The sequence below is a fragment of the Eptatretus burgeri genome, chromosome 7 (genome assembly GCF_056783735.1).
Source record: "Eptatretus burgeri isolate ZD-2024b chromosome 7, Ebu_testis_v1, whole genome shotgun sequence".
Taxonomy (NCBI): Eukaryota; Metazoa; Chordata; class Myxini; order Myxiniformes; family Myxinidae; genus Eptatretus; species Eptatretus burgeri.
Genome location: NC_140967.1, coordinates 100,006,825 through 100,032,452, shown reverse-complemented (window position 1 = coordinate 100,032,452; position 25,628 = coordinate 100,006,825). Strand labels below are relative to the sequence as shown.

The 25,628-nt window shown below is 44.9% G+C and overlaps 3 protein-coding genes and 1 long non-coding RNA gene across 13 annotated transcripts in view; 2 read left to right on the top strand and 2 right to left on the bottom strand.

The window, feature by feature from the left end:
* SPIDR (scaffold protein involved in DNA repair) overlaps positions 1–2,264 on the bottom strand; it is a 100,951-nt gene extending 98,687 nt beyond the window's left edge. For 6 of the 10 annotated variants that reach the window (XM_085889873.1, XM_085889879.1, XM_085889875.1 and 3 more), the window contains exon 1: positions 2,095–2,261. The gene's annotated coding sequence lies outside the window, so the exon portion shown is untranslated. Of the gene's footprint in view, positions 1–2,006 lie in introns of all 10 variants that reach the window. The other 4 variants (XM_085889883.1, XM_085889874.1, XM_085889882.1 and 1 more) reach the window with 4 other exon arrangements.
* A 423-nt stretch (positions 2,265–2,687) lies between these two features.
* On the top strand, positions 2,688–14,588 carry PSMG2 (proteasome assembly chaperone 2). Its single transcript, XM_085889871.1, has 7 exons — positions 2,688–2,976; positions 3,093–3,279; positions 6,362–6,420; positions 6,503–6,621; positions 13,596–13,772; positions 13,930–14,050; positions 14,155–14,588. Exons 1-7 carry the CDS (start codon positions 2,908–2,910, stop codon positions 14,245–14,247), a joined length of 825 nt encoding a protein of 274 aa, XP_085745997.1. The 5' UTR covers positions 2,688–2,907; the 3' UTR covers positions 14,248–14,588.
* Positions 14,589–15,487: 899 nt separating this feature from the next.
* LOC147023902 (uncharacterized) lies at positions 15,488–21,025 on the bottom strand. Its single transcript, XR_015060418.1, has 3 exons — positions 20,907–21,025; positions 17,851–18,263; positions 15,488–17,474 (listed from the first exon to the last, which is right to left on the bottom strand). It is a non-coding gene; the product is annotated as an uncharacterized LOC147023902 (long non-coding RNA).
* Positions 21,026–21,052: 27 nt separating this feature from the next.
* Positions 21,053–25,628, top strand: part of ATP5F1E (ATP synthase F1 subunit epsilon) — a 4,753-nt gene continuing 177 nt past the window's right edge. The window contains exons 1-2 of the mRNA XM_085889872.1: positions 21,053–21,196; positions 25,471–25,599. Of these exons, the coding sequence (XP_085745998.1) occupies positions 21,165–21,196; positions 25,471–25,599 (161 nt within the window). The 5' untranslated portion in view covers positions 21,053–21,164. The remainder of the gene's footprint in view (positions 21,197–25,470; positions 25,600–25,628) is intronic.

The following is a 25,628-nucleotide window of genomic DNA, read 5'->3' as shown; positions in this document are numbered from 1 at the left end:
ACATGACCTCAGAGGAACATAAAAACCTTAAAGTTTATCAATTATGTCTGAAATTTCCATTTTTGGAGCGGAATGACACCGACTAAGACACCCATGACCTCTGGGTCTCCTGATTGGAGAAGAAAAATACTCGTTACCAAAAACATTACCTTGTGAAACTGACCCAGGACCTTGTACCCTGTCATTGAGGCCCAAAGGATAGATCACACATCGTGTCCCGATCCAAAAATCCTCTTTCCATCCTTGCTCAATATCAAACTCTTCTTTATTATCAAAACCATTAACATTAACTGAGTATAATTTGAATAGAACAATGACTAAAACAAGCCCAACTTCATTGAAATGATTATATAAATATGTCTTCATACCAGGCGTTACAGCAGACCTATGTCCATTAAAACGTTGATGTAAACATCGAGAAGTTTTACCAACATTGCCATCCACATTCTCCACAGGTGAGAAGATAAACAATGAACTTTGATTTACATACAAACAAACATTTACAATCAATAACAAAAGTCTTACCTGTCACATGACAAACAAAAGTTTCACAAGGTCTTAAAACTTTACAACACAAACATCTAGAGGAATTACACTTTATAAAAACGGGTTCACAAGTACCTGACAAAACATAGACTCATTCTGACACTGTATGCTATTTTGTAAGCCTGACATTATTGTCATAATGCTTCAATAAGCATGTTAAATAAGTCATGTTAAATAAGTCATGTGAGATAAGTAATGTTAAATAAGTCATGCTAAATAAGTGATGTTAAGTAAGTCATGCTGAATTAGTCATGTTAAATAAGTGATGTTAAATGTCATGTTAAATAAGCATGTTAAGTAAGTCATGTTAAATAAGCATGTTAAATAAGTCATGTCAAATAAGCATGTTAACCAAGTCATGTTAAGCAAGTCATGTTAAATAAGTCATGTTAGGTAAGTAGTGTTAAGTAAGTTATGTTTAATAAGCATGTTAAATAAGTCATATCAAATAAGCATGTTAAATAAGTCATGTTAAATAAGCATGTTAAATAAGTCGTGTTAAGTAAGCATGTTAAATAAGTAATGTTAAATAAGTCATGTGAAATAAGTCATGTGAAATAAGCATGTTAAGTCGTGTTAAATAAGTCATGTTGAATAAGTAATGTAAAATAAGTAATGTTAAATAAGTCATGTTAAATAAGCATGTAAGCAAGTCATGTTAAATAAGTGATGTTAAATGTCATGTTAAATAAGCATGTTAACTAAGTCATGTTAAGCAAGTCATGTTAAATGAGTTATGTTAAATAAGCATGTTAAATAAGCATGTTAAATAAGCATGTTAAATAAGTCGTGTTAGGTAAGTTACGTTTAATAAGCATGTTAAACAAGTCATGTCAAATCAGCATGTTAAATAAGCATGTTAAATAAGTCGTGTTAGGTAAGTAGTGTTAAGTAAGTTACGTTTAATAAGCTTGTTAAACAAGTCATGTCAAATCAGCATGTTAAATCAGCATGTTAAATAAGTCGTGTTAGGTAAGTAGTGTTAAGTAAGTTACGTTTAATAAGCATGTTAAACAAGTCATGTCAAATCAGCATGTTAAATAAGCATGTTAAATAAGTCGTGTTCGGTAAGTAGTGTTAAGTAAGTCGTGTTAAGTAAGTAATGTTAAATAAGCATGTTAAACAAGTAAGTTAAATAAACATGCTAAAAAGTAATGTCAAATAAATCATGTTAAATAAGTCAAGTGTTAAGTAAGTCGTGTTAAGTAAGTAATGTTAAATAAGCATGTTAAACAAGTAAGTTAAATAAGTAATGTTAAATAAGCATGCTAAAAAGTAATGTCAAATAAATCATGTTAAATAAGTCAAGTGAGGTAAGTCATGTTAGGTGTCCTGTTGAATAAGCGTGTTAAATAAGTCATGTTCGGCAAGTCATGTTGAATAAGCGTGTTAAATAATCAACGCTTCAAGTCTCCACATTCGAGGAAAGTAAAGATCACAAAATTGTTAAAATCTCTCACATGAGGAAGGGGTCGCAGTAATGTATTACATCCTTCCTCAATTTAAACTTCAAAATATCGAAAAATGTTGATAAAACATCTTGTGAACCTCAACATGAGCACGCAGTGGAGATCCTCTCACGAAAATCCCGCTCTTTAATCATCCGTCCGCAAGTTCTGGTAAACACTTTCTCCATGAAGCTTCTGTCACAGTTTTGCTGATTGATTGATTTGGCGTCGTGATTGATTGATTGATTGATGATCACGTGATACAGCACAGAGGCCACAATAGTACTCTCGTCTCACTTAGAGAATCACTTCGAAATAAACTATTTATTTTGAAGATACATTGTCCATATTTAAAATACGAAGATGGAACAATTGACTTACATTATACACCGCTCCTTTTTGCACTGCCAAATATATTTGTCTATAAATAACAAATCATAGCAATGAATGTTAAAACCGACAAATTATAAATATATATATATATATATATTTAAGGTTTATTCCGTTCTACATCTGTAAATGACATTTTACAAACAAAATAATCGTATTCAAACGAACGGGGCGATGCAAGATGGCCGCCGTTTTGGGGGCGTCGCCAAAGCAGCGCTGGCCTTCGTGTGTGTGTGTGTGTGTGTTGTTGTTATTGTTGTTGTTGTTGTTTTATTTTTATTTTATTTTATTTTATTTTATTTTATTTTATTTTTTTTTCCTTCTTCCGCAGACTTCAGGTTTGACGTGAACTGGTACTCGGGTAAACAGTCAGATTTAATAACATCTCCCAAGTGACCGTCTCGGATCTGGCTCAAGGTTTGCGTGAACAGCCGTATTAAAGGTGTGAGCAGTTTGCCTCGACCCGAAGGGCCGAAAAGCACCACGAGTTTCACGGTGTTTGAGATTTGTGGCCGAATAATCGATGCCGCTGGAGTTCGTGGCGAGCGGGCGAGATGGTGGATCGGGTTTTCGAGGGAGCACCCTCATTCTGGTGAGAGCATCGACCCTTTGTGCCACGCACGTCTCGACCTTCTTTACCGTGTACCTTTTCACGGGGTAAGGCTTCGCGGGTAACGATGACCGTGCTTTGTTCCCGCGTCGTCGCAGCCCGCCGTCTCGGTAGGGAATGCTGGACAGCTGGCCGTGGACCTGGTGATCTGTGCGCTGTCTATGCGCCATGTCGGAGCTCTTCGCGCGCACTGCTTTGCCCCTGTCGTGGGTTCGCAAGCGCACGTGGAACCAGGACGTCAACCTGGCGCCCAATCTTCCGGGCACCTGTGTCTCAGCACTGAGGGTGTGATTAATGTTTCATCAATAAATTGTTATATATTTGGCTTTTAAATTTCGGAATTTGTTCCTTTTCTCCAAACTTGGTCATACGGACCGATTTATGGCTGGAAATTAGATTTCACCGATTTGTTGGGTTTTTTTTTTTGTTTTGTTTTTTCTTTCTTTCTTAATTTGATCTATTTCTCCCCTTTTCATGTGCTGACGAACCTTAATGTCTGTCCTGATTTAAAGTCACATTTGGAGTTTCCAATAGACAATAACATTGTGCCTTATTATTATATTAATACGCTGAGCCATATTTTGTGGACGTGTCTCCTCCCAAACTGCCGGACGGACAGGTTTGGGAATTTTTGGTGATTTTTTTTTCTAATTTTTACATTCGTTTGCATGGCGACGTGTGACGTCACCGCTGAGGCGTAATGACGTCATGACATCGGTCAATCGCTGACGTCATTACGTCTGTCCGCTGAGAGGTGTAATGCCACTCCGAGAAAACAGCGTCTGCAATGTAAAACCCTCTTCTCCACATGCTGATTACCTCAGAAGGTGCATTTGACACGAAAAAAAATGTAACAAGAAACATCGTATCTATCTATAATTGTGTGTGTGTGTGTGTGTGTGTGTGTGTGTGTGTGTGTGTGTGTGTGTGTGTGTGTGTGTGTGTGTGTGTGTGTGTGTGTGTGTGTGTGTGTGTGTGTGTGTGTGTGTGTGACACTGACTGACCGCTGTTTCTCAACAACCTCTGGTCCGATCTAATTGAAACTCGCCAGGTATATTGCTGGGGACCTGAGGATGTGCCTTTTCAAGGTTTGATATTAATCGGACAAGCGGTTCCCAAGTTATGGCCATTTATTTAACAAACCAATGACAGGACACGTTGCTGCGTGGGTATGGCCGATGGGGAAAGAGATCCTCAGCGGCGTTCCCCATTACGGGTTACAACGTACGGACTTCCGGAGAGTGATGACTTACTGTATTCTAATAATTTCTCGATTTCTTATGCGCGTTTATCGATAAACACAACGCCACAATCCAGTTGTCGTTTACGAGAGCGAAGGAACGGCCTGTGTGGTTGTTTGAAAGTTTGTTTTTTTTTGCACATATGGGCACGTGAGAGCAAAGGAACGGCCTATGTGGTTGTTGTTTCTGGCGCGCGGTTTGAAAGTTTTTTTTTTTTTTCCCACGTACGGCCACGCACTGTTAATTCAAAACACCTCACTGCACAGGATAACGTGGGGACAGGAATAATGCACTGCAAATGGTGGGGAATTGCAATTGCCCTTCCCCACCTTGAAGTGGTGCTCCACGATACACATTTGCATCGCTAATTTGCATGCCCTCCCTCCCCCCTTCTTTCCCCGAAGACTACCGACAACGATTAACAACACCCTGATACATTAATTGGGGTCATGCTGATCCTATGCAGCAATTCTTTATGTCATCGAGCCAGAACTGTAGGAGGAGTAGCACGACAAAAAAAAAAAAAACCACAAACACTGCTCCTTCAATTAAAGGATACAAGATCGAGGCTCATGGATGAGCAATTTGACAGAGGGTAAAAGGGACAGACTAATGGTGGGCCACAGTTGGACACAACAAGCAAGGGAATGACTGAACAGGTAAAGAGAGAGAGAGAGGAGGGAAGGAAATGCACTAACTTGCAAGTTATTAGGGTTGGGTTGGGAAGAGTTAATGAGTTAGAAAACATTGTGGGATGGGATTTGGGATGACGTGGGGTTATGGTGCACCACAAGTTTGAAGACGAGAGTGTGATTGTGATTGAACAGCCTCGGGTCAACAGATTGGAGAAAAGAGGAACAAAAGAGTTGACGGTGTGCAGTCAAGCCTGGATGTTGGGATTTTAACCAGGACTGAGTTGTTGGAAGAACGTGTGCATCGTGGTGAAAGCCGGCGGAATGACAGCAGCATGAGTTAGACCAGAGGAGTAGCAGTTGTTTTTTTTAAATTTTTTTTAAATTTCATCAACCTCATCCATGTGTCAAACTCTTGTTCGAGCTAAAATCGTCAACAAAGGCTTTTCGGCAAGCGTGAAAGAGAGTGGGTCAAGAGTTTGACGGACATCGTAAGGAGGGGTTCAATGTGAGGAACAGATGCCAAATGAAAGGTGTGACACGAGATGTGATGGGGGTACCGGCCCAAGATAGAGAGTCATAAATCATCGGTGTTGTGCGTTTGCACTCCATCAGCGGCCGAAGAGGAAGAGCTGAGAACCATGGAGAATGGCCCAGCCGGCGCCAGCTCTTGCATGTTTTGATGTGAGCGCCTCGCACGGTTGTGCCCAGAAGCTCCTACCGAGAAAGGCTGGAATAAATGCGGGTAATCGTAATCTTGTCCAAAAGAAAATGAAAAAAAAAATTCAGGATAATCACATCGGATGCAACAAGCTCTACCGAGTTGAAGCAAAGACATTTTCAAGCAGTCCGGCATGTTTTTAAGCTTGTTAAACTCCCAAAATCCTGACTTACCGCACACCTCGTCCGCTCTTGAGCTTGCAAATTCCCAAAATCCACGTTTACCCCACATCTTCGCTCTTTTGTTTCTTTTCTCTCCGGTTTGTGGATCTCACTCTTGGAGGAGGTTCAATCACTCTCTTCCCTCCAGGACCTTTAAGAAGGTGGTGCACCATTATTTCATGTCATGCCCCCAACCCAACCTGCAACCTCTACCCCATGAACCCAACATATCCTAACCCTCCGACTTGCAGGTTTTTCTTTTTCCTCCCCTCCTTTTTATTATTATTATTATTATTTTGTTTTTTTTCCTCCTGTTCGTTCACTCCCAACCTTGTAGCATTTCCCCTGTCCATACATTTCCTTTTTAGCCTCCGTCACCTCGCTCTTTCATGAGCCTAGATCTTGTGTATATTAAGACATTAAAATCACCTCCACTCCCAACGGAGTGAAAGTGTTTGAGTTGAATGCTGTGTCGATCATTTGGACCAATTGCTTTCTGCATTGGGCTTTAATTGGCCGTGTAAGTGGATGTTTGAGATATTTATTTATTTATTTTTTTTGTTCTTGTTGTTGTCATTTGCAATATTTTCTCCATCATTCATGTTTGTGCAGTGTACGCATGTCGGGATAAGCACCTCGTGGTACTTCAGGTCCGCTCTCCAATCATGAAGGTAAGTCGTGGCTGTTGTTGGGAAGGGTGGATGGAATAGTGTGCTAGTTTCTCTTCCGTGAGCGTATGTGTGTGTGTTACAGGGCCAGCGGAGGCAGACGTGCCGTGACCTTTTGGCTTGGGTTAAAGAGACCGGTTTTCAACAGGTTGTCCTTCTCTCGAGCACTCAGGCGCAAATGCGCCTGGACCAAGAGCTTTCTGGGTGGGTCGTGAATCGTGCGTGATGCAGTGAGTTTGTGAGGTTTAAGTCGTGTTGTTAACTTCTTCCCCGCTTGATTTCGAAGTGACGTCTCGTTCTTCCAAAAGTGAAAGTTCAAATACTTGTCACAACACCCGATGTTCCTTCACCTGATCAATGACCAAACCTGCAGGAGGACAAACTCCAAAACTTGAGTTTATTTCTTGATGAAAGAACCAGCGGTCAACTCGGCGCTCTGACGCGGCATGGTACACAGCAAAGCAAGGCGACTGATGAATGACTTCTTCTTCTGCCCCTCCCCCTTCCTACTCTGCTTTCCCATTTATATATTCTTGGAAAGAGAACGTTCGCTAAAGTCCCACTCTCTCCAACCCGCTCACACCAGCGAAACCATTCGATACCCAGAAATCTCTCATCCCCGGCAATCTTTCTGCATCGGTTAAAGTCCAACGATAACAGAACTGGTCCCCTTTTTACATGACTCCACTTTTAGAATGAGAAAGGCGCTCGGTAGAGCGCATAGCTCCGCCACGTAATGCCGAATCCACAAGAACATATCAGGCCCAATGCATTTTTTTTTTTAAATATCGTGCTATACAGTAGGATTATCGTTTTTGGCCCCATCTCTCAATGGTGAAGAATCACTTTGAAAATTAAATAAATCTCGTATCCAAATCCAGATTGGGATCTTCACCAAAATCGAATCGATTCGTCCTTGCGACACACACAACCTGTCCACCGAGTTTCATCCGGATCCGTCCACAACGTTTTGAGATATCGTGCACACAAACAAACAAACAAACAAACAAACAAACAGAAAGCGGTGAAAACATCACCTCCTTCACCTTCGGTGGTGGAGGTCATAAACATGTTACCTCAACAAACATTACACGTTCATGTTTAAGAAGCAACTCCTTCCGTATCAAATCATAGGCATACAAGCGTTAACATTGCATTGTACCATACACAGTGCGACCAAACTAGCAGACACTCTTATTACGTGTCGTAATGCCGTTTCATTTTTCATCTTTAATTTTGGATCAGACGTACACAAGGACCATACTGTCGATGCAGGCTTGACCCTTGAACTCACCATCCTCCACCACAAGGATGACTCATTCAGCGATAATAATCTGTAATGGACACTTAAAACACCCAAACTTTGGGGGAGCAGGGTGGTGGTGATTGTGCAGGACGCGAGACAAATTGCAATTTCAGTCTCATTGTTGACTAAATATTATATATATATTTATATATCGTTGCGGTTCTGCAAAACCACATACCTTTCAGGCAATGGCACCCAACATACAGTGTCAGGAAGTTATTTCATTAGTCTTCATGCAGTTAGTCCTCCCCTCATGTCTCGTGGGTTAACGGGACAAAGTGCGTTGCGTGGGTCTTGAAGTTAGGTCTAGTAACTGCATCCGATTCATATTCTGATTCCTGACCCCAACCCTAAGTCTGGTGTTGGCTTAGCGGTTTGGGTGGTAGCTTGGGATCCTAGGGTCCTGAGTTTGAGCCCCGTTGGCCACTGAATTAACACCAGAGGGTTGACTCAGCCTGTCATCCTTCCGAGGTCGGTGAAATGAGCACCAGTATACTGGTAATAGGGGCACTGCATCAGCGGCATAGCCACGCCCCTACCCAATGATGCAACCAGCAGCCAAAACGGCAGCACGTGATGGGAACCCTATCCCTGTCCTTTTTTCCATCTATCTATCTATATTTATACCAAAACTCTCATCTTGTATGGATGTAAGTATGTATGTATGTTCCCGAAATACAGCCAAAACGGTACAGGATAGCGCAAAAATTTTCAGCCCACCTTACTTACCATTCTTCTGCGGTGTGCAGTATCAAGTTTCGTTCAAATCGTGCAACGAAAAATTATTTAAAAAATCAATTTCTGATTCAGTCAAGTACTCTTCGGGAGAATTTGATCAATGCAAACAACCTTAGTGGTATAGTTTGCTGGAGCTATCTTTTTTATTTATTTTTTACATGTTTTTTTTTTTTATCAACTGCTGTCACTACAGGAACCCAACGGATTCATGGGTCGTCTCGTAGTGCTTAACAAGCATGCAAGCACACAAGCCATTCAATAGGCAATTGATAATAAGCACACCGCGATGCCTCCCATAGCTCGGGTCCACCACACCACTCCGCTACACTCTATACCACCTACGCATCGTGCGCCATTATTTCATTCAAATCTGTGCACCAATTCCCAACCAGCACCTCACATTACTTTGCAGCTCTTTCACCAAACCTCACCACTTTGACCACAAACGCCTCCCGCACACGGGAAAAATATTCCCACACCTCCTCGTACCTCTGCATCGCTACAATTCGCCACTCTATTTTGAGAAGCACTGCACGACTTTGATTGTACTCAGTGCCGCATGATACTTGACCACGCAACAGACGTGAATAGCTCGACCGCATCTAACCGGGGACGTCCCGGGTGAGCATCCGGAATTAATGCAACCTTCATCCAGTCGCCAGACTACAGCAGGACCAGGGGCAATGAGGAGCAGTCACGAGAAGGGCGATCCAGGAGTTTGGTTTGGGGCCCAGGTATGCATTTTGGCTCATGAGGGGTCCCGTGGGTGGCGGGTGAAGTCCGCTGTCATCCAACATTCAGACTGCACTCGGAGCACGATCAGGGCCGGGATGATGGCTCGGGGAGCATGCCCTATGTTAAGTCAGGAGCTCCGACCAGTGCCCCAGGAGCCTGGCAGGGCATGGCTCGTGCCACTGTGGCCCAATGGAGGAGCAGGATTCGGGGCGCTTTCCAGTCACCACCCCATCCTTCGCCCGGGGCTTGTAAAAAGGAGTGGCACAGAGCCGTTAAAGTCTCTTTGCTCGCCTCTTCGCTTCGCTCCCTGTCTCGCTATTGATGTGTGATTGCCAGAACCTTCTTCTTCTCCTTCTCCTCCTTCTCCTTCTCCTTCTTCTTCTTCCTGATCTGGGGCAACTGCCACCCTTCGAAACTCTCTGCCGTGCTGTCGACGTCCCGCAACTACACGCAGCCAGACGGATGAGTGCAGAGCGCACCTTGCCATGAGCTCCGCCGAATAATTAAACAGGAGATAACGTGCCATATCACGAGGTGGGAATGCTCAGGCAGAGCGTCCCACGGAGGTACACATTACACATACAGACCTTGACACCGCTAGGTTAAGGATCTTTCTCCTCACGCATTTATCTCTCTCTCTCTCTCTCTCTCTCTCTCTCTCTCTCTCTCTCTCTCTCTCTCTCTCTCTCTCTCTCTCTCTCTCTCTCTCTCTCTCTCTCTCTCTCTCTCTCTCTCTCTCTATCTATCTATCTATCTATCTATCTATCTATCCCGCCTTCTTTGGACGCACAAAGAACATCATTACTGACTCGCAATCCCATTTTCTTCTGGCACGACACTGCACCCCCCCCCCCCCACATTGCACTACACCACACCTCCCACTCCCATACCTAAGACACTACCAGTATTCCTCCCACTTACCTCTCCCGAAGCATTCTGGGTTGTGATAGTCTGCCGACCACGCCAGGTATGAGGAGGTCGTTTATCCTCACCTGCTTTCTTTTTCTCTGGCTATCTAATTGTGTGTGTGTGTGTGTGTGTGTGTGTGTGTGTGTGTACGCATGCTTGCTTGCGTGCGTGCATGCGTGCCTGTCCGAGCATAAATTAAGATTGGAGAAGATATAATGGGATAACTATGCTCTGTGTCTGCTTTTGTAAGACTGCTTGTCTTTTGCCACACCCCACAAATTCCTTGCGTTCCCTGCTGTACATAAAATACAACCCCATTCAATGTGCCACATACTTTTCCTCACTTGATTGTAAATTAATGCTTTGTATATAAATGTTCCCAGCTCGTTTTCATGTTTTCTTCCACTGGTCCAGCATGGCTCGCATCCTAGTTTAGCTGGGACGTTATTCCCCAGCGATCTGTTTCCTAGCCGGTGCGTGCTTGGCAGTCCCGCTCGGCTGCATCTTATCTGGTAAGGTGATCCAGTTTGAGCAAGTGCGTACCGAGGGCATGTCCCCCAGTAATTGGATCACGTCACCTTTAGGTAAACAGTATTCCTTATACAGAGGACCCTAAGTCAGGTGGTCAAGCTATTGGCATTCACGGTAGATTTAGCGACCCTCCGCATCACAAAGTTATTCGTGTGCAATGGCCTGCGATTCCAGAGAGTCTGGTGGGAACCCGAGGTAGTTCTCCCCTCGTGGTCTTCGCCTCCTACCCCTGGGTTCACAACTATATATATATATATATATATATATATATATATATATATATATATATATATATATATATATATATATATATATATATATATATCTCTATATTAATACTGAAGGACCAATTTTGTGCTCCTCGCGGTCGCGTCACGTTTTTCTCGGTACTGTGACCTGGACTAGAAGAGACTTCGTACCTGTAAGAGTGCATCGCACATAGTGGCAATAGTCAACCTTCAACTCTGAAGCAGAATAAACACTTTTCGTTGAGGCGGGGGCAGGGAGTGAGGAGGCGGGGGCTGGGGATGAAGAGATGGGGCAGGGAGAGAGGAGGCGGGGGCTGGGGATGAATAGACAAGGGCAGGGAGTGAGGAGGCGGGGGCAGGGAGAGAGGAGGCGGGGGCAGGGAGAGAGGAGGCGGGGGCAGGGAGAGAGGAGGCGGGGGCAGGGAGAGAGGAGGCGGGGGCAGGGAGAGAGGAGGCGGGGCGGGGAGAGAGGAGGCAGGGGCGGGGGATGAAGAGATGGGCAGGGAGTGAGGAGGCGGGGGCAGAGAGAGGAGGTGGGGGCGGGGGATGAAGAGACAGGGGCAGGGAGTGAGGAGGTGGGGGGCAAGGAAGCAAATATTTGGGTGAGGGTAAGCAAATTGAAAGCGGGAGTCAGGGGGAAATGGGGCGGGGGATGAGTGGGCGGGGCTGGGGTGAATTAGGCAGGGTTGAGTGTGAGGGGGGCGGGGGCCCAGGGGCAAGTGGGGCGGGGAATCAAGAGACGGGGGGCTGGGAGTGAAGAGGCGGGGGCAGGGCCAGGGTAATTAAATTTTTGGGTGGGGTAAGCAAATTGAAGGCGGGGGGGGGATGGGGCAGGGGCGGGGGATGAGTAGGCGGGGGTAAGCACTCCCTGTCCAGTCCATGTCTCTCGAGTGTGGGTGAGCTGGTGAGGGTGGTTGAATGAACGGAATCCGTCTGTGACGGGGTTTCGACTTGTATATATATGATTCGTACATGCTAAACACCTCCCCCTCCTATCCACATATGTACCTGCTTTAAACAACCCCCATTCCATAATGTACATAATAAATAGACATCCTAATGTCCTGCATTTGGTGTTGCTAAAGGCAGTAGGCCAATTAATTCCCTCCGACACCAAAGGTGAGAGGGGTTGTGTTTTCACCCCTTTGTCTGTTTATCTGTCTCTGTTTGTTTGTCTGTTTGTGTACAGGATATCTCAAAAAGTTGTGGACGGATCTGGATGAAAATTTGCGGACAGGTTTTGTGTGTGACAAGGACACAAACTGATTAGATTTTGGTGAAGATCTGGATCCGGATCAGACGACCATAATTTTTTAAGTGATTCTTCACCATTGAGAGATCGGGCCAAAAAACGATATATATATATATAGCACGATATCTCAAAAAGTTGTAGACGGATACAGATGAAAATTTGTGGACAGGCTTGGTGTGTGACAAGGAAGAATTGATTCGATTTTGGTTGAGATCCAGATCCGACTGCTCGAATTTTTTAAGTGATTCTTCATCATTGAGGGATAAGGCTAAAAATGGTATTTAGCACGATATCTCAAAAAGTTGACGGATTTGTACGAAACTTGCTGGACAGGTTGGGTGTATTGCAAGGACGAATTTATTCGATTTTGGCGAAAATCCGGATGTGGTTATGAGAATTATTTAATTTTTAAAGTAGATGGATTCGTTGACATCTAATTTTTAAAGTAGACATCTAGAATATTGTGTGCAGTTTTGGTCACCACAATTCAGGAAAGACATAGATGCCAGAGAGAGGGTTCAACGCAGGGCTACTCGATTGATTCCAGGCCTAGCTAGACTCAGCTATGAGGAGCGGCTGAAGGAGACAGGACTTTATATATTAGAAAGAAGGTGGTTCCGAGGAGATATGATGGAGATGTTTAAGATAATGAAAGGTAAAGATAAAATAGGGGCAGATTAATTATTCAACAGAGTAGTGAGTGATAGGACCAGGGACCATAGCTTGAGAGTAAAGAAGAGGAGAGTTGGACAATGGTAAAGCAGGGGACTTTCACTCAGAGAGTAGTTAATGCATGGAATGGTCTCCCTGGAAAGGTAGTGGCAGCAGAAACAGTCGATAAGTTCAAATTAGAACTTGATAGGTACCTGTAAGTTATGGAGATAGAGGGGTATAGGGATGTTGGCAGGACTTTGCGGTAGTTTGAGCATTGACGGGTGACTGTGTGCATGTGTAAGGAGTGCTGTTGGTGGGGGACTTGTCAAAGGGTGTTGTGTGGTTGATGTTGTCTGTTTTAACCAAGCTCATGTCCCCTCCCCTGGAAGAAGAAGAAAAATTAAAATACAAAAACTTAAAATTAATAAATCTTTTAAAATAATAATAATAATATGTTTGCATTTTCTTCTTTGGATCTTGTGTTGATAAATTAGTATGGTGTTCATGCAGGCATGATGGGCTGAATGGCCTCCACCTGTGTCTGCTATCCTTGTCAAGTGATTCCTCACCATTGAGCGATCGAGCCAAAAACGATATTAGCACTGTGTGGCATGATATTTCAAATATGTATTGGGCCTGATATGTTCTCCTGGATCAGGTATTACGTGGCGGTGGTGGAGGTATGCGCTCGACCGAGCGTACTAGTTTTGCTATGTTTTAATTACAAGGCATTGAAAGTTTCATCGACCTACATCTGACATTTCCACCTCTTTTAACTCGTTCCCTCTTCTTTTACCTCTTCCAGACCACAGGAACGACACCTAATAAGTGAAGCGTTGCTGGAAAAGTTGGGAAGTTGGCCGAAGACTGCCGGCTGCATTGCGTTGAAAGAACGACCGGCCTATCCTGGTTTGGAGGATGGCGGTGAGGTTTGCCTTCGTATCCCTGGGGGAGGCATCACCCGCACCCTCCACAAAGACCTGTAAGCTGGTTTGGGGAGAGGGTCTTTTATGGATACAACAGGTTGATTTTTTTTTTTTCACAGCACTTTCAAATCTATACATGATAGAACGCCACTGGAAGGATTAATGTTTTTTGGTTCGAATGATGAGCATCCTTTTAAGACTTCCACCCTGCAGCTGCGCAGCTGGGCTTCCGCTTCTCGTTTTGCTCACGTTTTGCTCTGATGGAGATAACATTCCGGATGCCTTGCGCCTCGCCAGCCATCTTGCACTCTGGTTACCGGCTCTGGGACACCAGGTGTGCATATTATGCCACGTTTGCACCCCGCTCTGTTTTCTTCAATTAAAAACAATATTCTGTGGTCGCTAATCAAAATTGTTCTCATTCTTGCTGTATCCCAGGACATCAAGCTCCCAGAAAGCAAAGAGCAGTGGAAATTTCCCAGCTCGTGGCAGCTGCTCTACGGCAGTGGAATCCCGGACTCACTCTTTTGAATGGAACGCGGCTCTTTTGTGGCTTTTTGTGGTTGGGCTTTGGATTTTAGTGCATTTGTTTCATTTGTAACATTTCTCCAAATAAATTTTTTTTTTTCTGAACGGTTCTCGTATTAATGGCTTCACTGTCAAAGTTCAACCTAAATGCCCTAACTTCGAGTCGTTTGTATTGAACATGATGTCTTTGATGGCTTTCGTAATCACCCCATACAAATGAAGTGAAAAGTGATGCTAATTGGCTCACGTCCATCCGTCTGTCCACAAACGCCAGTTTATGATTGAGGAACAACTTGTTTCAACTGAATGTGATATTTTGAACATTAAACGGAAAACAAACCGCATGCGCAAAGAGTGAGATGATATGTTTACTCTGTCTACTTGGCATTCAAACAAAATTGAAAATCATTCCAAACAGGAAACTTCGTGTTTTTGAGGACGTCATAAAGGATACAAACAGGCACGAAGAACTAATGTAACGTGTTGGCTGGGGTGGTGGAATAAGACACTGCGTCGATGGTGGTAAAACGGCGATACATTCTGGAATTCATTTATTTATACGACTTTTAAAATCTTTTTTTAAATTTAAATTGAAAAATATACTGTACTTTAACACTGTAGAACACAAATTGCCTTCTTGTCACTTTCACGAAGCTCCAGTTTAGCAGTACTTGGACATGTTGATTAAGCGTGTTAACAAGACTGCTTCAATAGTGTTGAACTTCTGGGAAAAAATTTTTTTTAAGGGCTACCCGGCATTGACCGGTGTGATCTTTAATATTATTTTATTTAAATTGAAGTATACACTTAAACACTAGATGGGGTAACGTGTTCTATGAACTCTCCAGTAAATGGTACGACGGCAGGTGTGGATTTCTGGTTCGCCCCGGAAATTTCAGTTCAGATTCGACCCTCGGTTTCTTTACCAGCCCTTAAGCCACCATTAACACTGATGTTTTGTAATCGGGAACAACTGGAAGCTCTTGTTATATTTTTACATGGTCTAATGCTCGTGGTGGAGCTGAGAAACAGTTAGCATGCACAGACACTTGCAGTGAAGTATATGAGACACCACCGGACCTGACCAGCTAAACACAGCCACTAACCTTGGGAGAGGTGATGTAACTTCCCAGGAAGCACTGGGTATTGGTGGGGTGATCAAGAAGAAATCCCCTCCTCCCCCAATAGATACCAACGCATGGGTTTTATGTTCTTTCTTTCTCTCTTTTTCTCCTTTCTTCTTTCTCCTTTCTCTTTCTTTCTCTCTCCTGTGCATTTAGCAAGGAATCAGCACATAACATTTTTACAAATGTTTATTGTGAATAACTTATCTTGTGAAACAATGAGGAAGCTTTGTAACATTCTGAACAACTTTGTCATTCTGTTTATAGATTTTATTTACTTTTGTATAACTACATCAAGTGAAATTGGTGTAAATGTAATCCTTATGATAATTCATGGATCAGGTGTGTGCGTGTGCGTCACCCCCCCCCCCCACCCCAACAGTTCTGGGCTGATTTTACATCCAGATTTGTGACATTTGATCAGCATGACCCCAATTGGTGCATAGGGGTGTTTTTTTTTTAATTTATAGTACAGTATTCCTGTCCCCACGTTTTCCAGTGTAGTGAGGTGTCTTGAATTACGCAAAAAGTGGTATTTGGAATTACACATTTGAATACGGATAAAAACATAACCCCTCTGGCCACTCCTGTAGTGAGCAGGTGCATTGAGAACAAGTAATAGGAGTCCACCCCCATCCTTGACCATATTGAGGAATGTTGGCCAAGACACTCACTTTTTTTCTTCCACCCTCACTCTTTCAGCTTTATTTGTTTTCTCTGCCACCGCTTGAGGGATTGGCACAAAACATACAACATGGGAGCACCGAACCATGGATAATTTTTTAACAAAGTCATCGGATGATTATTGGATGGAAAATGCTGCCGGCGTTCCAAAAAGGCTGTTTTCTGTCGGCTTGGGTTGAAGGATGTTTCACAGATCAGAAATAAATCTGGCCACATGTTACGGCATATTTAAATGAGAAGAAATTAAAGGACTGTATTTGAGTATTTAAGCCTGATCGTTAAGATTCTCATAATGTTCCATAAGTTACAAGGAACTTGTGCTTCAGCAACACATGAAATCTCTCAGTTTATTTAATACCATGGTAGTAGGGTCATATCCAGGACTCCCGTGACCATGGAGAGCATAAGTTCGTTTGAGGATGGATTTTGGTACTTTGGGGTATTTAGAAAAAAAAATAAGCTCCTCTTCCCCCCCCCCCAAAAAATGTGGGCTCACTCCACCAGAGGGCAAAATCCTAAACATCTGCTGGTGGCCATCTTGGAAATTACATAACTCTTGAGTAAAATAACTTACAGACATGAAATAAGTGTTTTTTTTTTTTTTTTGCTAATTTAATGACTCGGGGTCCATTCCAGTGGTTATTCTTTCATTTCGTGGTCATCTTTTCCATGAAATCCAAGATGGCCGTCAACAGCCATATTGAATATATGAATATTTCACATCTTCCAAACCAGTTAAGGTAGGAAGACTATTAAGGTATTGTTTTCAAGTAATTATATGGTGGGAAATTCATTCCAGGTGTAACTTGTCGACTTGGAGGTCATCTTCACCATGAAATCCAAAATGGCCACCAGTGGCCATCTTGGAATTCTTTTTAAAATACATAAATCTTGAGTAAATTAACATACAGGCATGAAGTATGAAGTGTCTTTTTGATGACAAATTAATTCCAGGTGTTACTTGCCCATTTTGAGGTCATCGTCAGACCTGAAAATATGATCGAGGTTGTTTCTAACTCATTTTTATGGTCATTTTTGCAGCTCATTCATCATTCAGCTCACGCCTTTCATCATTAATCTTATCGTTGGTGATGTACTTGAGCCAGCAGCGATGATGGTATCGTATCTCAGCTGCAAATGGGTCAGGTGTGGCGTCAATCAGTTTGAGAATGCGATCTCTCATATCCATGTCGTCTAGTAACACACTATGCTGTTTAAACACGTTCCAAGCCTTTTCTTGATTTAATAGATACAAAGTATTTAATTTCCGTCCAGGATGCTTTTTGTCTTCTGGACGCATGCACCAGACACAAGTTTTTATCATGTAGATGCCCTATACTCGAACATAGACGTTTTGGTGAAGGAGCTGGAAGGGGATCGGCAGCAGCAGATTTTGGGGTCTCGGACGCAGACGTCGATTCACTGCACACACACAGGAAAAAAAACAACAAGGTATTGAGTTCCTGTGTGGTGGTAACAACTAGCAAACACAAGATCAATTGAGGAAATCCAAACCCAATAAAACAGCAGGGTTGATCAAAGAGGAAAATGCAGACACAACGAATGAAGTTCAATTGTCAAAATTTTGCACCTCCAATTATAATTATGCATAAATATGTGCAAGTGCAAAGAAAACATGAAACCAACAAACTCAACGAAATAAAATAGTGAGCTGGAACTAGTGTGAACAAATAAACAGGAACTGTTCTCCAAGCACAAATAGTAGAAAAGGTCAGGGCAAAACAAGGCCAACGCAGTATTTAAAGACTACCTGTAGAACTGCAACTGTCGGGGTTACCTGCTTTGTTCACGATATGCAGATTTTCGCTTTTAAGCTTGCTGGAGCTTTCTCTTGCTTGAAATAGACAGGTAACATTCCTTGTGCATGTAAAGACCTTTGTGTCCCTTTTCCCAGTTGACACTCATACACCATGCCAAACCTATGTAGCCCCCTCCAATTAGCTGCTTTTTCACGCAAGCTTTGTCGCTTTCCACTGGAAATCCCATCAAGTGAGTCTTCCTGATCAATATGATCACCACATTGCAACACACATTGAGGAAGGGGGGTTGCTACTTCTGCTACTGGTTGATTCTTCAGACATGTTCGTCTGAACTCGGTTAATTCTGTTACTCAACAGTTGGGATGTGATGTGATGACTGATCAGTTGTAGTGGCAGTCGGTGGTCTTTTGCTTGCAGAAATCCAATGACCCTGTGACAAAATAAACATCATAATTACTATGATAGTAAAAAGCTACAAAATTTCAGAAGGTGGGACATATTGAAATATTCAATATGGCCGTTGGCAGCCATCTTGAATTTCATGTTAAAGATTACCGCAAAATGAGAAAATAACCACTGAAATGGAATCCTAGTCATTAAATTAGTAAAAAAAACGACACTTATTTCATGTCTGTAAGTTATTTTACTCGAGTTATGTGATTGTGTAAATTCCAAGATGGCCACCAGTGGCCATTTTGGATTTCGCCCTCTGGTGGAGTGAGCCCACACTTTTGGGAGGGGCAAAGGAGCTCATTTTTTTTTCTAAATACCCCAAAGTACCAAAATCCATCCTCAAATGAACTTATGCTCTCCATGGTCACGGGAGTCCTGGATATGACCATACTATGGGGGGAGCAGAAGAGAACTTGGTGCAGACACAGGGACATTATCATTCACTCGATTTTGTTTAGGGGGGGGGCAGGGGGTGGGAAGAGAGAGGGACAGAGAAATAAACACAGACAGCACAATCATGACATTGTTTATAATCGTCCATCCATACCCATGCAACCTAACCAGTCCTTCCAATGTCTGTGTTGTCCTCTATCCCAAAATGCTTCTTGGATCTAATTTCAGTTTAAACCTATCTTCATCCACTGTTTAAACCTACTTTTCCAGGATTTAAACCGACCTTTCCAGCGAGACCATTCCACGCATAAACTGGAACGGCACTCCGTCGAGGGCATACCTCTGCCAGGCTGATTAGCTTACGTTTTGTATCCCACTGATAGGTCACATCTGGATTCGGACCTGAACCAAAATCGAATGGGCTTATTCTTGTCACCGAACCAAGTTTTGTCCGAACTTGTCCACAGATTTTTGGAATATCATGCGATTACGTTATTTTTGGAGCTATCTCTCAAGAGTGAAGAATCTTTTTTTTTTAAATCTAGTATCTGGATTCGGATCTTTCCTGAAGTCAAACTGATTGCTCCTTATCACACACACAATCTGCCAACCAAGTTTCGTCTGAATCCGTCCATAACTTTTTGAGATATCATGCTCACAAACAAACAAATACATGGGTGAAAATATAACCTCTGTCCACTTTCGGTGGTAGAGGTAACTAATGAGGTCAGGCTTGAAATAATGGATATGGGAATATCAGACTTCAGTTCACTGGTTAACTCGTTTTGTTTGGAGAGATGCCTTCACCGACAAATCCCGGCAACGTTTCTTGGTCACGTAACGAGTTTTACCCCAGATGTACAAATAAACGTCAACACACAAGGCCAGTTGGGGCAACCACGCCTGTGCACTATCCAAAGCCAGTGCAGGATTTCGGGGGAGGCGACTCCCTGGGGCTCCAGGCTCGGGGGGGCATGCTGCTGGGCGTGGGGTGTGGGGACACAACGGGGGAGGCGACTCCCTGGGGCTCCAGGCTCGGGGGGGCATGCTGCTGGGCGTGGGGTGTGGGGACACAACGGGGGAGGCGACTCCCTGGGGCTCCAGGCTCGAGGGGGCATGCTGCTGGGCGTGGGGTGTGGGGACACAACGGGGGAGGCGACTCCCTGGGGCTCCAGGCTCGGGGGGGCATGCTGCTGGGCGTGGGGTGTGGGGACACAACGGGGGAGGCGACTCCCTGGGGCTCCAGGCTCGGGGGGCATGCTGCTGTGCGTGGGGTGTGGGGACACAACGGGGGAGGCGACCCCCTGGGGCTCCAGGCCCGGGGGGCATGCTGCTGGGCGTGGGGTGTGGGGACACAACGGGGGAGGCGACTCCCTGGGGCTCCAGGCTCGAGGGGGCATGCTGCTGGGCGTGGGGTGTGGGGACACAACGGGGGAGGCGACTCCCTGGGGCTCCAGGCTCGAGGGGGCATGCTGCTGGGCGTGGGGTGTGGGGACACAACGGGGGAGGCGACTTCCTGGGGCTCCAGGCTCGGGGGGGGATGCTGCTGGGCGTGGGGTGTGGGGACACAACGGGGGAGGCGACTCCCTGGGGCTCCAGGCTCGAGGGGGCATGCTGCTGGGCGTGGGGTGTGGGGACACAACGGGGGAGGCGACTTCCTGGGGCTCCAGGCTCGGGGGGCATGCTGCTGGGCGTGGGGTGTGGGGACACAACGGGGGAGGTGACTCCCTGGGGCTCCAGGCTCAGGGGGGGCATGCTGCTGGGCGTGGGGTGTGGGGACACAACGGGGGAGGCGACTCCCTGGGGCTCCAGGCTCGAGGGGGCATGCTGCTGGGCGTGGGGTGTGTTGGCCACCATGCTGAAGTCATTGGAGGTGGGGGTTGGGTGGTGGGGGCGGGGGGGGGAACGCAAATTCTCCATGTAAATGTGTATCATGTGGCGCCGCCTCAAGGTGGGGAAGGTATTGCAAGCCTCCCCCATTCACAGTGCAGTCTTCCTGTTCCCACTGTTTCCAATGCAGTGGAGGCGTTTTGAATTATTCGAAGCAGTGAGTACGTTTTTGCTTCACGCATGTAACCCGCCTTATTTTTCTGTTGCCTATACACCGCCCAAATAAAGGTACGTGTCAAAAGAAGGTGTTATCGCCCGTCGGTCGGGTACTCTGCTGGTATATATATAATTACAGTATTGTTTGTACCACAAACCCCAAACCAAGACGATAAACCACCTCCGGTGTCGTCCGTTGTTGCAGTGTTTATCGTATAAAATAAGATTTTCTTATCATTACTCCGAGCGAACAACACTAAAATTAATAGAATGTTTATTAACATTCGAGCATATGTATTAAAACCACACAATTCAGTTATTAAATTATTAAACAACGAGCAGGAAGTAAAGCCTACGTCATTTCCTGGATCAACGTCATTTCCTCTCAAACGTTGTCGGGAGCAGGTCCTGCTGAAGCTGTTCTGTGACGTTTAGCAATATGGTCGCGCCGTGGCGTCAAGTCGGCCTCAGGTTTGTGTGGAATGTTATGTTGGAGTGTTCGTGGAGTACGAATGTGTGCTCGCGGGGTCCGAGGATCCTTCCGGTGGTTGTGGTGGCTGACTGGACGTGGGTCCCGGTTCGCGGACAGTTTCCTGGTTCACAGCACAAGGACGTCGAGGTCGTTCGGATTGTGATTGGAACGCCACTGGATGATAGATCCCGTTTGAGGATGACGATCGTGATTCGGATTGAGCTGGGCCAGAGCGGTGGAGATTCGTCGTTCTTTTTCAATTCGGTCCGATGTATTTAGCCGGCACCGGTAATATTTAGCCGGTGTCGATAATATTTATCCGGTACCGGTAATATTTTAGCCGGCACCGGTAATTTTTAGCTGACGCCGATAATATTTAGCCGGTAACAGTAATATTTAGCCGGAACCGGTGTATTTAGCGGGCGCCGGTAATATTTAGCCGGTAACAGTAATATTTAGCCGGAACCGGTGAATTTAGCGGGGCGCCGGTAATATTTAGCCGGTCCCAGCGTATTTAGCCGGCACATGTGATATTAAGCCGGTACCGGTAATATTTTCTGGCACGATATTTTGCCGTAAATTTAATTTGTTGATCGCTGCACAATGACCTCGCTCCAAGTACCGTTAACCGTGAGACTATTTCAAACGTATACTGTATGTATATATTTATTTTATTTTTGCTAAATCGCTCTCGAGTGGGTTTTTTGGGGGGGTATACCTTGTCGAGGCTCGTATAAGAGCTAACACATAACGCATAGCAAGGGGGGGGGGATGAGATTAGAGGGGTGGGAAGGACAAAACAGTGGGGAACAGAGTCATTAGAAGATCTGTGGAAGGGAGAGGGATGGGACGGGGAACATGGGGACATTACAAGAAGTTTCAGGAAGGAAAGCAGGGAATTTGAAGGAGGTGGGCTCGGGTGGATTATCAGGGGTAGAAAAGATCGAGGATTTGGATGGGGGATGATAGGTGGTGGTGGATGGCTGTTTTGAAGGCCTGGAGGGAAGAATGGAATTGAATCCAGTGAGGGAGTTTATTCCAAAGGCTGTTAGGAATGAAAGGGTGAAGAGGAATGAGGAATGGAATGAAAAAGAGGAATGAAAGGGTGAAGGTGAACAGTGATTCGTGATTTTGGTAGTTTTACCAGAAGGGGGTTGTTGGTGGACTTTGAGCGCCGTGTGGAAATATGGTGGGGACAAATCGCAGAGAGAGCGGGGGGAGGGGGGGGCGAGGCTTGAGAGGAGATGGTAGAAGACAGAAAGACCACCGACCTGCCGACGGTGAGAGAGTGAGAGGCCCAAAGACTCAGCCTCATCGTGGGAGATGCCAATGATCCAAAATTCACCCAATGTGGAAACCAATGATCCTTGGTTTCCACAGCGTGAAGCCGAGAAAGGTGGGAGGCAGGAGCACCAGCCCAGAGGGGAGAGTAGTACTCCATCAGGCCAGAGGGGAGAGCAGCTTAAACCTTTTGTCGTGATGTGAAAGGTAATATTAAATGAAGTGGGTGTAGGGAAGTGTTTTACACCTCCACAAAACATGGGGGAAAAAAAACAATTTGATATCTTCAAAATGGCAACAGGATTCAGATAGCATACAGGTTAGCAAGAGGACGTCTTGCTCCAAAGAAGTCAGGATGTCCATATTGAATGGATCGGCACAAGGATTCCAGTATTTGATAGGAATTGTAGAAATGAGGTGCTTAAAGCTAAGAGAAGTACATTTAGGGCCTGGTTTAGCTTGGAACCAAAGTTGAATCCATGACTTTCAAAATGACTAATCCACCCCAGATTGCTCGGTGCACATGTGCAAAAGAAGTACACCGGGGTGGCCTGGACCGGACGTATAACATCATACGTGCCGGATAGATTGTGGCATGAAACTGCTCTCAAAACTTTTAAATAAGCTGAAAATCGTTGAAAATGTGTGTGCGAGAAAGGGCTGTGCCCCCTGCATAACGAAAGGTTTCGGGAATCTTCTGATCAGCTCCAAAAAATTATCTCGGAGCCCGTGTTGCAAAAGCTCTCGAGCACACTGGTTCCATGAAAGGACTGAAGGTTCGTACGTCGGCAGGCACATTCTCCGCAAACCTTCGTGCTTTTTAACACCAACATGACGGTCGTGTTCGGGGCTTGTGGATGCTTGGGGTAGGTTTAAAATACTTGCAACTGCAGGTTAAAAGCATCTGGCGAGTAGAACCGAGTCAGTGGATAGGATAGCGCATGGGTAAAAGGCCTCGTTTAACATTCCGACCTCCTTTTGAAAGTCACGTATTGCTCAACACAAATTAATTAGAGCTCGAATTTGTCTGTCTTGTAATGAGGCAAAACAAGAGGGGGGGGGAGTTGAACGCACAGATAAAAACTTGTGATTGCAATGCCAATGGTGTATGAACAGACATGCCACTCGAATGGGTTTATTATATGGCCACAGCCGAGACGTCCAGCTTGATTGAATCGTACATTATACTTGGAATGCATCGATTCCAACTTTAACGGAAACGTTCCTCACAGTTTGTCTCAAATTGCTCCGTACGAATCGTGTTCCCGTAGATCCTTCCGATGCCCATCCCATCCCATCCGTGACTGTCCTATCCATTCTCTCGTCCCTGAAGTGGCACACCGAATCGTGCCGGAAGTGCGGCAGTTGCAGTCGAGCGGCTTGCTTTCCCAACCTGGAGGGCTAACCTTACTGGGGTCAACCATAAGGCTACACAAGGCTGGCGATGGGTGTGCCCATCCTGAGATGAGGCAGAAACACCTTATTTATTTCGAGGCCACCTGAACTCAGACCTTCTGGGAGAAAAAAAAATTGTGCTCGAAAACCCTCATCCTTCTTCCAGATGACTACATTGTCATGCAGGACTCCATCCCACTGTCAGGTGGACGACAGCAGAGTTGCTCCATACTAATCCAGAATTGATCAGATGTTGGTCTGACAGATGGAACTTCTCAACCCTTTTGGTTGAGGAGGATCATCAAATGAACCTATCGACATATTTCCATAGTCACTGGAAAAGTTTCGGTTTCTTGAACTTCGAGGTCTCACCATCAGTCATGACATCTCCCAGTCCAACCATCGAGTAAGTCTTTCTTCCAAGACTGCGTCCTTTATCGTTCTGAGGCATTCCCTAAAATCTCAATTGCTCTCAATCCACAAGGGCTTTGTCTGTAATTCAATGGAGTACTGCCCTCCCCTATGGGCTGGTACCCCAGCATCACGCATCTCCCGCATTTTGTAAAATCTAAAATGCTCAGCATCGTTGACATATAAAATAGCCTGTGGAACCAACTTTCTCCATTCTGTTCAGTCCCATTCTTCCCTCCAGGGCTTCATGACAGCTGTTCACCATGACCCCATCCATAGTCATGATCTCTTATACCCAAACTACCCCATTCCCAAGCATTCCATTTTTACAGGTTATTGTAATTTTTTTTTTTTATCCTCCCTCTCCCTCGCCTCTCCATTTGTTCGATGTTGGTTGGTTTGTTCCTATTCTGTTTGGTCCCCACATTCAGCTTGTGTGCCGCTTGTTCACCCCCATGCATCCTTCTTCCCCTCTCCTTGATCACTCACTTCTCCCCTGCTGTTGGTGTTTACCCTTTTCCATTTTACTCCAGCTCTTCCATGAGCCTCAATCATGCATGCAAAAAGAATAGAAAAACCTCACGCAATGAGAACAACTCTTCCAGGATGTACTTGTCGTTACAGTAACTCACCAGTTAAACCCCAAAAATCCAGGCTTGACACACACACACACACACACACACACACACACACACACACACACACACACACACACACACACACACACACACACACACACACACACACACACACACACACACACACACACACACCTCCGCTCTCTTTCTTTTCTTCTGTTCATGGAACCACCTGTTTGAGACTGTCCAATCCAACTCCTTCCATTGAATGTCATCAGTCATGTCACCCTTCCCCTTTCTCTTCTCATGATCTTCATGTCATTTACTCCCTCCACCCCCAACCAAACTTGTACATTACCGTTTCCTCTCCCCACTCTTTCTATTTGTTTATTCCTTTGCTTGTTGTATCCACCTGCACCCCCACTGTCAGAAAGCTGCTTTTTTGCCGTGTGTGTGTGTGTGTGTGTGGTGTGTGTGTGTGTGTGTGTGTGTGTGTGTGTGTGTGTGTGTGTGTGTGTGTGTGTGTGTGTGTGTGTGTGTGTGTGTGTGTGGTGTGTGCGTGATCACAAAAAGCTTCCACTTGACCACCTTCCTTCTGTGTCCTGCAGCTATATCCGATACTCTCACTTGTGTGCACGGGCCGTGCGGGCGGCACTTAAGCCTGAGCACCGTGCAGAGGCCATCAAACGCACAGAAGCCACTATACGTCTGGTCAAGCCACAAAACAAACCGGTGTGGTACGTGCTTCAGTCCATATTCTAATTCT

Bases quoted from the DNA above. Each gene is read 5' to 3' on its own strand.
- PSMG2 (XM_085889871.1), top strand. From the start codon at position 2,908: ATGCCGCTGGAGTTCGTGGCGAGCGGGCGAGATGGTGGATCGGGTTTT. The intron at 6,421-6,502 runs GTAAGTCGTGGC...TGTGTGTTACAG, and splicing joins TCCGCTCTCCAATCATGAAG to GGCCAGCGGAGGCAGACGTG. The intron at 6,622-13,595 runs GTGGGTCGTGAA...TACCTCTTCCAG, and splicing joins CTGGACCAAGAGCTTTCTGG to ACCACAGGAACGACACCTAA.